General features: G+C 41.1%; 1 protein-coding gene across 4 annotated transcripts in view; it reads left to right on the top strand.

Moving 5' to 3' along the window:
* HHAT (hedgehog acyltransferase) overlaps nt 1–15,698 on the top strand; it is a 345,313-nt gene that overhangs the window by 88,399 nt on the left and 241,216 nt on the right. For all 4 annotated transcript variants that reach the window (XM_065401658.1, XM_065401657.1, XM_065401656.1 and 1 more), the window contains one exon: nt 955–1,105. In XM_065401658.1, coding sequence (XP_065257730.1) covers nt 955–1,105 — 151 coding nt within the window. The remainder of the gene's footprint in view (nt 1–954; nt 1,106–15,698) is intronic.

Below are 15,698 nucleotides of genomic sequence, written 5' to 3'. Positions count from 1 at the left end.
ACAGCCCTTATTGGCATTGTTGACACCCGTGAATTCACTGTCTGATCTCACACCAGTGTAAATGAGGATTACTCCTTTTTGTGCATATTCTGGCTTTGGGCCATGGGTACGCAGATAACCAAAAAAATCCATGTCCTGGATTCTGATGCTGAACTTCTGTGCTCTAGGTCTGGCTCCCTGAAATCACATAGGGCAGGATTCAGCAAGGTACTTAACTATGTACACAACTTTAAGATGTGCCCATCGTTAAGCGTGTGAGCAGTTCAATCCTATGTGCTTAAAGTAAGGCACGTGTTTAAGTACTTTACTGAGATCCAGTTCTGCAGGCTGTGTTCATATTGAGCCAGGAAGGAGTATTTTGGGAGGATGTTTGGTTGTATAGAGCCCCCCTCTCTGATTTATTAGTGCACACAAGAAATCTGACATTGTGGGCTCCCTCTGGGCCTGCCAGGATACTACAAAGGTAACGGTAGTTTGTACCCATTTTGGAGGGACAAGTGAAGAGTGTATGTGATAATACTGTACAGATTGTGTATTGACTTTATGTTTTGGCAGACATCAAGATTTATTGTCCCTTGAGGTAAATATTTATATCCTGGGTCAATACATCTTGATTTTTTTCAGCTCAACACAAGTCAATAATTGCTTATCATAACAATCTAGACCTGAGGTCCAAATGGAGATTTTGAAAGTGGAGTTGCTGATGCTTTGTTACATCTCTGTACTAGAAAGAATACCACTTTATTGTGTGTGCATTTAAGGTCATAGATATTATATTAAGTGTATTTTAGCTCTTATATTATAAAATGTATGTATCAGATCTTATTAATCAAACAAATGTTTAGTTTTTTTGATAATGGAGCATTTGAATGAGGAAAAAAATCAGTAACATTTTTTTAAAATGTGTTTTTCATTATCTTACTTTTTTTAAGGCTTTGGCATGTTCTCTTTCAGGTGGCCTGGCATTAGCTCAAGTACTATTTTTTTATGTGAAATACCTGGTTCTCTTTGGTATTCCTGCTCTTATTATTCGAATGGATGGACTCAAACCTCCAGCTTTACCTCGCTGTGTGAGCACAATGCACAGTTTCACTGGAATGTGGAGGTCAGTAAGTTTCATTTATTATTGATATATGACAGTAATTTTTCAGTGTATTGATGGGGTGTGTGTTCTGAACTATTCTTTAACTTTTCATCTTTTACATGATCTTCAGTTTGATGATTACTTTTTTTCATGCCACAGAGATAAAGGGAAGCCTGCCTTTCAGGATTTTCATTGTCTTAATGATTAGAATTAGATCAGTGCCACTTGACTCCACTAAGCTGACTATTTTTTTCTAGATATTTATGAAATATGATTCATTTTTCAATCTTGGTCCAAAAAACACCCTTCAGTTGAAAATTCATTCAGAGAAGGATAAGAAATATATGAATAGTTACCCTGAGAGGAAAGTTGTGGATTATAACACTTTAATAGGAAGAAAACTGTATATATGAAGAAACCTTTCCATAGCATTAGCATGTTAAAAAAAAAATTTGTTCGTATTTTAGCATAAAATTCTGGTCTCCCCCAGGTCTGAGTAAACTTTATGGGCAATCAAAATGAAAACTGTGGTTGTGAAGCTTAGAAATTGCTTTAAATAATTAAGCCTGTCAGCTCTTCGGTGCCAGGTCTCCTTTTTAACTGTGTGTTTGTACAGGGCCTAGCAAGATGAGTAGGGCCCTACCAAATTCATGGCCATCTGTGAAATCTGGTCTCCCACCGTGAAATCTGGTCTTGTGTGCCTTTACCCTATACTATACAGATTTCACAGGGGAGACAAGCGTTTCTCAAATTAGGGGTCCTGACCCAAAAGGGAGTTCCGGGGGGGGGGGTGTCAAAATGTTATTTTAGGGGGGGTTGCAGTATTGCCACCCTTACTTCTGTGCTGCCTTCAGAGCTGGGCAGCTGGAGGGCGGCGGCTGTTGGCCGGGCGCCCAGCTCTGAAGGCAGCAACCCAGCAGCAGCAGCGCAGAAGTAAGCGTGGCAATACCATACCATGCCACCCTTACTTCTGCACTGCTGCCTTCAGAGCTGGGTGGCCAGAGAATGGCGGCTGCTCACTGAGGGCCCAGCTCTGCAGGCAATAGTGCAGAAGTAAGGGTGGCAATACCAGGCCATCCTTTTTTCTGTGCTGCTGCTGGTGGCAGTTCTGCTTTCAGAGCTGGGCTCCCAGCCAGCAGCCACTGCTCTGCAGCTGCCCAGCTCTGAAGGCAGCACCGCTGCCAGCAGCAGTGCAGAAGTAAGGGTAGCAGTACCGCAACCCCCTCTACAATAACCTGGCGACCCCTCTCCCCCACAACTCCTTTTTGGGTCAGGACTCCTACAATTACAACAATGACATTTCAGATTTAAATATCTGAACTAATGAAATTTACAATTTTTAAAATCCTATGGCTGTGAAATTGACCAAAATGGGCTGTGAATTTGGTAGGGCCGAATGATGAGGCTTGATGTGGTGGGGATTCTACGTACAGTTGTAATACAAATAAAACTTTTTCCTTTTCCTTTCTTTAAATTAGTGGGCCTGCATGCTGCACTACTATCAGGACTGATCTGGATGATTTTTTTTTTATGCCAGAAGCTAACCATAACAAAGAAAACTAATTATTTACCAGGGTTTTGCTTTGTGGCAGTAGAAAACATCCAAAAAAGGAATGGGTTATGTGGCTGAGGTTGGAGGGGAATAAATAAGACATTTTAAAATAGTTAAAAATCCAAACTACTTAATAAGAGACCCCTTTGGATTAGATTCTCCTTTGAAATTGTGAACTGAACTTTTGACCCTTCAGGTTGAAAAAGAAATCTTTTGTTTTTTGCCAGCCTGTGAGCTGATAGCAACATCTTTTGGCCTGTCTGGACTTTGAAAGCAGAGTTTGAATCAGTAGCCAGTGTTTTCCTGCTGTGTCAATTATTACTCTGTGGAATTTGAGCATTGCTCCCGAGGTGTAAACTAAATTGAACATCAGCACAAATACAGACAATATTACTGTGTTTGATACAAATAGACCATGGAAGAATTGTTATTGACTGTGAAGGTAGAGTGACTGCCTTTTTATTTTTTTAAGCTTTCGGTACACTTCCAAAAATATATATTAAATATTTTAGTTATAACATTTTCAAATTTTATTAGATCATTGAAACTTTTGTTCCACTAGGTAACCAGATTTAGATTGTTTTGCAATCGTACAGTAGAAGAAAAATGTGGTGTTGTTTTTTGCCAAAATGTCTCATTCACTGATGTGCATAGGGAACAATCATGGACAGAAATAATTAAATATGATATTTCACAGATCGGATTTGTGTATTGAAACCAGTTCACGTCCAGCTGATTTGATGTGTTGCTATGAAAGCCATATGAGTGGTAGAATTTCCCATGGCTACTAGTGAATTATGGGTCAATTTCAGTTATCTAAGAAATCTCACATAGCTTGCCCTCTGCATCCCCTGAGTTATGATTCTCTCATACCCTTACAGTTAAACTCATGAATCACTGCTATCCACAGGGCTGCAATCCTTATTATGTGTTCAGTGCCTTATATAGAAATATCACCATCAGAGGTGGAAGGTAGAATAACAGCCTTTGTTTTTAGACTAGAGGTCTGACTATCTCAGGAGTTACCTGGTCATCCCATCAAGAATTTCAGTAATGTATCTTGGCTGCATCCAGGATATCAAAAAGGTTGGAAAGCAAAATAGCCTGTGTTGTGAGGTCCAGGAAACTGTTGTTGTCTAATTCTGATACAAACTCTGTATTTAATTTGTGTGTTACCAAGCTTCAATGACTACCCTCAACAGCTGTGTCACAATTACAGTAGTAATAGGATGAGGCCTGCTCTTAATGGTGTGCAACATGAAGACTTGCACTAGAGTCTGGCTTTATGGGACAACAAAAATCAGAGGCTGGTAAAGACTCTTAGGGCTAAGGTGGGGAATAGAATATTACCAAATACATAAAACAAATACAGACTAGAGTGTAGTGGTGACAAGCAGACACTGTCAGTGAAACAGAGGTTTAAAGATGGCATTCAGAGAGTATAAAAGCACGATGATACTCGCATTGATAGATGCATGCAGCCCCTAGGTAGTAGAGTGTGAGGCTATGGAGATTAGGAGGATAATGCTAATGTCACACGCAAAGCAAGGATATCAGCTGAGTAAGGATTTCACTAAGTATTGTTCCAGGTAGGTTGGACAAATTGATTTTGTTCTTACACCAGCATCTTGTGTCCTTAAAGCATAGAAACAGAGATGCTTGCGTTGCAGACTCATGCAGGAGTTCCTAGTAATGATTGCTACTTGCCTGTTTCATGGTGTGATGTAGCATGTAGAATGTCTTGGGACCAGGAAGAAAAATGCCATGGTCTGTTGTTGACAATATTAGGAGAGCTCAAGAAATAAAGAAGACTGCAGAGAAACAATCCATGTGCTCCCCATATGACACTAAACAATTATCCAACAGAGTGTCTATTGCAAAATGCATGCATATGAAAAAAATAGTAATAAAGAGGCATGTTACCCTATTTGACAGTAAACTGTTGCTAATTTTTACTTTACTAGTCCAAAAATGTTTGTCTTCGGAAAAAAATCAGCAGTCTCTCTCCAGCTCTCATCAAGGATACAGTTACTAAGTGTGGTAGTGAGGTTTCATATGATTAAGATGTCATTGTTTTTACTAAAATTTACTAGCACATTATGCAGTATTATCATAAATAATTGAAACTAACTGCATTTGTGAAAATAGTGTGATATCCAGCTCTGGATTTATGCAAGATGGGACAATAGCTCAGTGACAGACCAGGATAGAGTCTTTAACTGGCTCTTAATGACTGCATTTCCAAATTTCAGCCACAGGGAATCAAACTGCCTCTTATTTAGAGAATTAGCAAGAATATTGTAACATCAAGGTAGCTAAGCACATGTGATAAGAACCAGTATTGTTGGAGGCTTAAAAATGCTTAAAGAAATCCTTCTAGGCTAATGCTTGCTATACAGATCCTTAGGCTAGAAGCAAATAGTTCAGCAAAATTAGAAGAGACTGAATTCCTTTGTGGCTCTAACAGCTTTACACTGATACTCAGAAATTAGTTCTGGTTGGAAAAGTGCCCTCCTAGTGGGATACTGATGATTAAGGGTCTGGAAACTAGGGATCTAACAGATAAATAATATATATTACAACACCTGCTAATGTCAATGTGTCAATACAGAGGATGATTCCTGCAGGAGAATTCAGTGGAGAAGTCTGTTAAACATTTTCCAGAAATTTTAATTAGCCTATATGCTGTTTATGAAGAAAAGTGTGTTTCTCTTTCATGCGCCTATCCTACTTGTTCAGTGAGTATGAAGCACATGCATATGAAAAAGTAAATGATCAATGTATCTTGAAATCCTATGGAAACACCATAAACTCCCTCTTGTAGTTAGGGACTACAGTGTGGAGACAGGGAAACACAGCTATGCTTCTTCCTCCTCTCCCTTTCTTGGGTAAGCAGTGCTCCCCCACAGCTCCCCATCCTCCTTGGACAGTGCAGCCTGAGTTTCCCCCTACTGTTTCCATCTACTTTAACCACTCTGTATTATCTAGGGTCCAGTCTTTACTGGCCTCACAGCCAGACTTAAACATGTTTCAATCCTGGCATCTGCAAAATACTGTTTTACAGTTTGGAGGCAAGTGTGGGGGTGGGAACAGACATTTCTTAAAAAATGGTTTTAAGACATTGTTTTAGCCTAGGCTCGGTGAAGCCTTGAAGATGAGGACTCTCCAGGAAAGGGTAGGAAGGAGTTTGTCGGAGACAGGTTTTTCTAGGAATATCTTTCTGATTTGTACATCCAGAATGGAGGAAATGTAATTGGAGAGCGGTAGAAACAAATCCCAGCCAGGAGCATTAATGTGTTGAGCAAGGGGATAGAGAAAGGTCTGGCATTTTGAGCTGCCATGTGACAGATTCCAGGTTGCATTCCATGCTTAGCACCCTAATTCTTGTCCATGTAGGTGTTTGAAGTGATGTGTCTCCAGAAAGAAGGAGAAAGATTTGTGCCACTGCAAATGATAGACCCTGCTCACAGAGAGCAAACATGGTTCTCTGCTGGGAACTTCAGTCTTATCCTCAAGATAAAAAATCTTGGAGTATGGCATGGACCAGATGGGAAATGCTTCTGCCTAGAGGCAGAATGTGCTGGCCTGCAGGGCAGGAGCCAAGCTCTGTGATTGTGTTGTGTTACCAACAGAGCAGCTAAAATGTTGCTGGAACAATGGGCATTGACTTGCTGTGTGATGGAAAAAGTAGCTACTCTAGCTCAGGAAAATGTTGCCAAGAGTTTGTTTGTGTGTGTGTGTAATATTATGTTAAAAATATCCCACAGATATTTTGGTGACATCAGATAGTTGCAGTTGGGTTATGATTTGAAGGAGATTATGTTTAGATCAATCTAGGTCATCTGCCTCCTTATTGTTAATGGATTACTTTATATGATGAGAGTATATTATTTACGCTAGATCTTAGGGAACTGTAAATTGTAGGCTAGAAATTTGCTGTATGTTAATAATATTCCTGGCTGTAAATGTGCAGTATAAAACAGGCCTATAAAGTGTCTCTGCACCTGCCTGTGACGGGGTCAAGACTCACCACCGCTGGCACCTCCCGCTGGTTGCTCTGGGAATTAGCTTTGTCCAGTCATGGAGCACTCTCTGCACGTGGTGTCTTGCCGACCTTCTGCTCTGCTGCCTTGGGACCCGCGTTGCTCCCCACTCGGCGGCGGCCTCTTCAGGACAGTGCCCTCCGGCAGTGCCCACTACTCCAGTCTCACCCCCTTCCGGTGTGTGTGTGTGTGTGTGTGTTTAACAGCACTCTTTGCTCTTGTACCTGCTGGAGTGGCCAACCACAACCCCAAAGTCTAGCCCCTTAGCTTAGGGGCAAGTTGCAGTCTGTATTGGCCACAGTCCAATGTGGCCAGGTTCAGTATAAGGGGAAAAGGGGGGGGACCCAGGCCCGCCCAGGGATGCTCTAGCGGCAACCTCTTTCTACCCTCCTTCCTTTCTCTCTTGTCCGCCTTTCTTCCCTGGGCCACTTCCCCTTTGTCCCTGTGCACCTTCTCGGCCCTTTGTAGCAGGGTCCGCAGCCCGGCAGGTAACGGGGCTGGAGCGCTCTCCTGCTCTCCCCGAGCCTGCCCTGCACTGCTGGCTGTCCAAGGTGCTGTCCAAGGTGCTAGAGTAGCACCCGTGTTAGTCTGTATCCGCAAAAATAACAGGAGTACTTGTGGCACCTTAGAGACTAACAAATTTATTAGAGCATAAGCTTTCGTGGGCTACAACCCACTTCTTCGGATGCATATAGAGTGAACCATATATTGAGGATATATATATACACACACATACAGAGAGCATGAACAGGTGGGAGTTGTCTTACCAACTCTGAGAGGCCAATTAAGTAAGAGGAAAAAAACTTTTGAAGTGATAATCAAGATGGCTCAGTACAGACAGTTTGATAAGAAGCAAGTGTGAAAATACTTACAAGGGGAGATAGATTCAATGTTTGCTGAGCCATTACAAACATTGAATCTATCTCCCCTTGTAAGTATTTTCACACTTGCTTCTTATCAAACTGTCTGTACTGAGCCATCTTGATTATCACTTCAAAAGTTTTTTTCCTCTTACTTAATTGGCCTCTCAGAGTTGGTAAGACAACTCCCACCTGTTCATGCTCTCTGTATGTGTGTGTATATATATATCCTCAATATATGGTTCACTCTATATGCATCCGAAGAAGTGGGTTGTAGCCCACGAAAGCTTATGCTCTAATAAATTTGTTAGTCTCTAAGGTGCCACAAGTACTCCTGTTATTTTTCCAAGGTGCTGGCTCCTTACCTCAGGAGTCAGTCCTTCTCCCTTGTTAGTCAGGGAGCAACTGACTTCTCCTCTGCTAGGCAGCCTTTATATAGGGCCTCGCCCAGCCCTGATTGTCTGCCTCTTCTCTGCCCTGATTGGCCTTTGTTGATTGCTGACAGTCTGCGCAGCCTCAAAGGCCTGTTCCAGCCCTTTTCTCAGGGGTGGGGCAATCGCCCCACTACACTGCCCCTTTCTCCTCCAGGTACCACCTTTTACCTTCCCTCACTGCTTTCCTTAAAGGCTTCCTACCATTGCAATTACCTCTCCAGTTGTCTTTTATGTCTGCTAGAAAAGACCATATGAGAAAATGTTTCTCCTTTTCATACTGCTGACTCAAGGGACACGACACTCAAATATTAAGGCCCTGAGTGCGAGCCTGATAAACCAGCTTGATTGTGTGTAGCAACAATTGGAAACCCAGTCTTTTATCAGCTGCCTGCTCTGCTTTAGACATTTGATGTCACTCATAGACTGCAGTTGCAGTATCGGAGGGTTTATATTGTAACAAAATCCTGTGTTATGCTTTGGATTTCTCTTTTGGGGTCACAGCATTCTTTGGCCATGATGCAGGCTCATTAAATCAATTGACTGTTGCTATGAGGCTTGAGAGATTGGAGAATCAGGGTTAAATTTCCTATCCCAGAATTTGCCTCTCAAATTCCATGGGACCAGTGGAAAATTGTAGCCATATAACTTTTAATTGGGATGTACCTCGGGAAAAGAAGAAAAACTCTTCTGTAACTGATTCATCATAAGAATTTCCATATGAAAGAGATGATCAAGGGTCAGTTTAGGGGCAAATTCTGCCTATCCTTGCATGTCATGGAGAGGCTGCATAGGAGAATGCCGCACCTCCTGTGGCAATATGGGAAAGAGATTGGGGGAGGGGTGAGAATATGACCAGCATATTTAGGATCTGCCCACCAACCCCACCCACTTTGTAAGGGAGCATTGGGGCAGCATTTGCAGCTGCATCCCAAAGACTATATTAGCAGCTGTGCTGCTGTCTTTTGACTTGGGAGAGGATTTCCTGTGGGACTCTCAAGAGACATACTGTACAAAATTTACTTGTTTTGAATAGAAAATCAATGTTTGAACCCCTATAAATGGTCTAGCAGCTTTCTCCAAGAAGATCAGATATTTCTGGGTAATTTCCTTTAATTCTGGCCCTCTGTTCTGAAATCCCTTCCCTTCAATGGGACTTAACCAGCAGCTAATAGTGAAAGATGAGAAAAGGCAAGACAAGTTTGTGCTTCCTTCCCTGTTCTCCACAGATTATGAATGTCATTTTCAGGCTGTTTCTAGTCTTTGATGGCCAAAGGCTAATGGTGAAAGTTTTCCAGTTTATTACAGATGCTGCATTTGTAAAACTGTTTTATAATTATATAGAATGGTTTTGAATTTCTGTCCTGCTGAAATGAGTGAATCCTCACTCCTCTCATTTAACAAAGTGTTCACCTCAGAACTACCTGTGCACCAAAAATTCCAATCTATTAGATGATCCCTTAAACGTAGCAAAGGGCTACTTACAAAGCAACCTTGAATTAGAAAGAATTTCTCTACAATGCTGAAATGTTCTAGTTTTAGTAATTAATCCATCAATTAAAGGGAGATTGTGTTTGAAATCCATAAATACAAGAAATAGATATTACCAATTCGAGAGGGAACAAACCCAAATACTTTAAAGTCTAAGAGCCACATTAAGCCCTCACTTGTGCACACATGCACTGAAGTCAATAAGGGGTGTGAGTATATGAGAGAGAGAGAGAGAGAAAGAATTGGACCTGAGATCAGTTGTATAAACTATATATGAAAAAACAGTTTTCCAAGGAGACCTTGTTTTTGCATGTACTTGTAGTTCATCAGGATATGTTTAAAGAATGCAGGTGGGTTTTTTTTTAAGATGCCTGCAGTTTTGAAAATTGTTTCTATTGTAAGACCAATGTCCAGAAGCTCGTGAGGAAAGAGCTCTTTACATCCTGTGTTGCTGAAAGGGAAAAGTGGTGCCATAGAGACCTTCAACTGCATAGGCTGCCTACCAACAATCCTCTAGTGAGGAGTCACCATAACTCATGAACTTGGATTTTGAGGGGTTGTAGGCCCCCAGAGAGGCTCAGAAAAAGGAAGTAGCTCTTAGCTTGTGGCAAAGAGCTCATTTCCAAGCAGCTTGGACTCTGCTTAAAGGTCCTAAGTGCTCTTGGCTTCCCTTCTGGGGGGACTTCACTGCGAGAGATAATGCAGAGGACAGCAGCAGAGCTGAGTGGGCTCTCGTGGGGTCCTGCCTATCCATCAACTTAACGCTAAGTAACAAACTGGCTTAGATGATGATCCCTCCGGGTGAACCAGCCTAGGTCCCTTGGGAATGGAGACAGATTTGCAAAGAGGTACTTGGATTATGGCAGCCTGCTGATCCAAACCATAAGTGGGCTTCGGTGGACAGATGAGGTGGGCTGGCCAACGGACTGTCACCTGTGGGACATGCACTGGCAGATGGATAGGGAGTTGGACAGATTACTACCAAAGTTACTGGAAAGGGGACTGGGGGGCGTTTTACTGTTTATGTTCATATGTATTCTGTTGCTGTGTTTTCCCAAGTTTGACTGTGTTCTCTTTCTCCTATAATGATTTTCTTGTTTGTACAGTTTCGGGGTGCTTGCAAGTATGGAAGTTCTGCCTGTTGAAGCTATGTTAATTTTTCTATGGGGACTCAATCCAGTTTAGTTATTTGTCAAGAGGGACTCTAGATATATTGAAACTGGCCCTTTTTGCTGACATTAACCACCTGGCAGAAGGGTTACACTATAATAGGATGTCATAAAGAAAGAAATGTACCACATCTGCTGTTTCTGAAATTTGTTCTGAGATTATGATATGCCGGCATGCAAATTATAGGGGTTTTTGTTGTTGTTTTTTGTTAGATTGGTTTAGGCTTTTAGGAGTGTCAGTATTTGCTTTGAAGGTGCTAGAGACTCAGTTGTTTCCTTCCCATTGAGTTTCCTGAGGAACATATCAATACCTGCTGGTTTGGTTCAAGATGACAGCAGAACTGAATGTCAAATCCTTCTGTAACCTGACCACAAATTATCTGGGTGGTGAGGAGGCTTGTTCCACATGTGTGCTAGCTTGTTAGAGCTCTTTGAGACAGGCAGCTGTTGGGTTTGTTCCTGGTGTTGAATAGTGAACTTCTGGATTCCATTCACATCAGCTGTGTTAGGAAGGCAGTGAAGAGAGTAGTATCTTCAAAGGCAAAGGAAACCTAGGGTCAAAAATACCTAAGTGACTTAACAGTTAAAATCCCATTTTCAAAAGTGACTTTGTCACTTTGGGCCAGATTTTTAAAAGTATTTAGGCACCAAATTCCCATTAAAATCAATTGGCATTAAGCACGTACATGCCTTTTAAAAATCTGGCCCTTAGGTGGATTTGAAAATATTACTCCTAGTCTATATTGTACCATTTGCTAATTAAACATTAAATGAAATTGGAAAGACCTTTTAAGAACCATAATTGACTCATGGGAGAAGTTTGGCTCAGGGAAGAGCAACAATTAATTTTTATTCCTTTTGAGACAGGTATTATTCCTCTCTCTTGAGATCCATTTCTTTTCCGTAGCATTTGAGATTTTCAGCTCATTTACAGTGATTACTGAGGTAGGATGGAGACAAACTTCCATTATGCTGTTATCATCTTGGAGGCAGAAATGTAACCCTTCAAGTTACAGTGCATCACTCCATTAGCGAAGAGAGTATGTGTTTTAATATCTGATGAAATGCATTAAGGACATGCACTGAAAAAGTGAATTGTATAATCTAACCATGAATTTAGTAAGTTCAGGTTGCTATTTATTTTATATTGAATAGGATTTTAGGCTTTCAGCCAAGTTATTAAACAAATTTACCATTTTTAAAATGTGTAGTGTGCTGAGGACAGAACCATTCCATCATTTCTCTTTCCCTCCCTCCTACTATAAATCCTATCTCAAAAACATTGTTTTTTCTAGAAGGAAGAATAAATGGAATGAAATCTTGACCCCGTTAAAGTAATGGAAAACTGCCATGCATTCACTGGGGCCAGAGTTTCACCTTATTTCTCAATGCATATCACGCGTTTCTTTGCAGGATGATAGTCATTATGGACATGACGATTGTTACCTTCTTTTCAGAAGGCAGTGAATTAGCTAGAAAATGTAAAAAAACGAACAAAAACCCTACCAGTTAAATCAAGTCAATATTTATACATTAGAATGAAGTAGATGGTGGAATGTTGAAATTTGTTGGTGGCCCATGGAACTTTTAAAATGGTAAAGGAAATGAAGCCTACAAGTTAGAATCTCTCAAGAAAACAATCTGCATGTCATTGCAGCTAGTTCAATATTGAGTGAGCTTTCATTAAAAAATGAAAAGCTTGATATAAGGTGTCTATTCAGTTGGAAGACTGCTAAATAATAATTAGACAGAATGTTGCCGGGATGGTTATCTTGAATTAGTTGAGTTTTAAAAAATATTTAAGTATCAGAATCACTCATTAGCACTCATTGATATTCAAAATATTGAATACTCATCCATATTCTACCGTTTTTATTTTAAAGGAAATTCTTTTGGAAATAAAAAAAAGTCTGCCTCTTGTCTGTAATAACTCTGTGGAAAAAAACCCAGAATTGCTACAGAGCAATAATATTACAAAACTAATGTTATGGGGGCTGGCCCCTGAGAGGGTCGGACACCTAGCCTACCTATGACAGACTATGCTAAGGAGACAGAGAGAGCTCCTAAGGGGAGAGGGCTTCTCAGGGCAGCTGTTGAGGCAGCTCACCGGAAAGGTATCCAAAGAAGAGACTCCGAAAGGGAAGAAAGCTGTGAATGACAATCCCTAGCGAAACTGTTCTGCTGAAGGAAGTATGGGTTTGTTTGGTCCCAGCAGGAGGACCTCACCAGGTAGCAGCAGGAGCTCCAGATCACAAAGGAAGTATGTGCTGTTCTGCTGAAGGGTTGCTGTGGTTTGAACTCTGCAGGGACCTTGAACACAGATGCAGAACCCTTCCCCAGCTGATGACAAGAGGTCCTGAGTCCAGAAGATGATTCTAGGACAAGACGGCCTCAGTAGCAAGGTGGTAGATGGACTTAAGGGGGATTGATAGACAAAGGTTAACTTGGTCCTCTTTCCCTTCTTTGCCCTGCCCCCTACACAGCTAGGACTCCAGGGAGAAAGTTTATTTGTGTAAAATGTTCTGCCTTTGGATTCAATAAACTAGACTCCTGAAGGAGTACAGTTCAATATATGTAAACCTCATTGGACTTAGTGAAACCACAGAAAGGGGAACTGAGGCAGACACACAACTGGGGTTCTGCAACCTGACTGTCAGGGGGCCCACCAGGGGTGAGTGCCTGCCTTTATAACTAGTAATTTACATATATACCAGAAGGAATAACTTTCCATAGTATAAAATATTATAGCACAGATAGTCAGATTAAAGAAAACAATTAACATATGTAAAGCTGTTGTGAAGAATGCAGATCCATAGATGGACTATGATCATTTGTCCCAATACATTTACAGTGCATCATTTAATAACTACTTCAGTCAGAGTGGATATGTCTACACTGCAATTAAAAACCCACAGCTGGCCTGTGCCAGCTGATCTGGGCTCGGGCTGAGGGGCTGTTTAATTGTGGTGTAGACATTTGGGCTCATGTAGTAGCCTGGGCTTTAGGACCCTGCAAGGTGGGAGGGTCCCAGAGCTCAGACTGCAGACCGAAGAAACATTAGATGCTATGTAAGTTCTACTGTGATGCGATCTCCATCTTATTCAAGGTTATACATCCATTTAAATACTATTTTGTTGACTGGAATGTGCTTATGCAAAATACATTTTAAGAGATTGTTTCTTAACTAGGACTGATTCAAGTAGCACTCAGAAGTTTTCAGTGAGACTAGGACATGAGACCAAATTCTGCTCATCTTACTCATGCCAGCAAATCCCATTGAGCTGATGTGTGTGAAGAAGGTGAGCAAGGATGGTATTATTATAGCCTTGTATTAAGGGTTTTCCAGTTCCATTAACCATTACTGGATCTTTTCATATGTGACTAAGCCTTGAAAAGAACGTAAAAAGAAAAAGGTTAGTTTTATGAAATTACAGTTCCTCAGCATGTGGGTGTACGTGGATAGTGTGAAATAAATACAGCTTTCAAATATTAACTTAGCTTGTCAGTATCAAAATACTCAATCTGTGTACCTAAAATTGCATAGGAGATTTAGTCACAGAATTAGTACAATGTTTTGAAAGTACAGTGACTTGTTTCTAAGTAGAATGAAAACAATATTATTTTTTCTGATTTCTTATCTGCTGCATTTTTCATTAACTATTATCAAATTTTATAACCTAGCTCTCCTATGTAAAGCATTATTTTGAGCCACTGTGTCACTTGAGTAAATGAAAGCCATTTTTGTTCTGCTCTGGTTAGTCATTCTCATTGACATAGACAGTAAAGTTAACTGCTTTTGACGTCAATTAAATTAGTGTGTATGCCAGTTCTTCCTACCTACAGTACAGCTTAACTTGCTGATTATATTAAAGCTTTGAAAGGCTCATTAAATCTCTTCACTAGAGAAAAATCTATTATTTATCTCTTTGGAATGTAAAAAGAAGTAATAATGAAGCCCCTAATGCCGCTCAACTCCAAACTGCATAATTATTGTAATTATTTGCTTGTGGCTGCTGCTTTGTTACTGTCACTTGAAATCAATGGGCTTTATTCACCAGTAACCCCAGCCCAGTAGAAACTACATGTGGAGATTCCAAAGACCACCTGCAACTTGACACCTCCTTGGAGCTCATTCATCACAGTGAAGTTATTTGTCACTGGCTCTGCATGGATGTGACTTTCCTGTTGCTTCAATCCCTGCTCCCCCAAGGAGTCCGAAAGTATATCTACATTGCATTTTAAAACCAGCAGCAGCAAGTCTCAGAGCCTGGGTCTACAGACATGGGCTCACACTAAAAACAGATGTATGGATGTTGTGGCTTGGGCTGGAGTTTCAGAACCCAAGTTCCAGTCTGAGCCCGAATGTCTACAGAGTTGTTTTTAGTGCCGATGAGTGATTCTGAGTCTGTAGATCCGGGCTCTGAGACTTACTACCCTTAGGCTCTGTCTCTTCTCAGTGGTCATATGCTGAGAGGTTGGACTGAGTGGAGGGATTTTGTTGAGTATTGATGTGTGTGCATGCACATGTGAAGAACAGCGAGGGAGGCAAAAGCCAAAACCAAGAAAGCCAAGCAGTAGCCTGTGAGCACAGTATGACCTGGGAAGAAGCTAGAGGGAGAGCTTTGAGGTCTGATGTTGGCTAAAGAGGCTCAGGGCTGTAAGCTAAGACATTGCTCCTTTTGTTTTTGGTTCCTCCTGTGTTCAGAAGAGCAGGCCTTTGTACATGTTAATAAACAAGGTTGCATTAAAGAAAATACCAGACTCTATCAGTTTCTATTTCCAACTGGAACATGCCCAGAATCCTGAACTTTGACTAGCCACTTGGATCAAAAAGGGGCAACAATATGTTGAAAATGGCTAACAGCTTTTAATAAACCCCTCTATTGGAAAGGAGAGGGCTCAGTCAAGACAATCTGACAAGCATTGGGAGCGCCTTACAAAAGGAACAGAGTGAAATCAAGGCTCCACTGAAGTCAATGGGAGTTTTGTCCTTGACATCAGTGGGGCCAGGATTTCATCCACTCCCTTGGAAAGCTTGGGGTAATTTTCTGAAGAACCAGGGAAGTTG

This window comes from Emys orbicularis, chromosome 3, assembly GCF_028017835.1.
Source record: "Emys orbicularis isolate rEmyOrb1 chromosome 3, rEmyOrb1.hap1, whole genome shotgun sequence".
NCBI lineage: Eukaryota > Metazoa > Chordata > Testudines > Emydidae > Emys > Emys orbicularis.
Note: the sequence above shows the minus strand (reverse complement) of the source record. Positions and strands in the feature narration are given on the sequence as shown.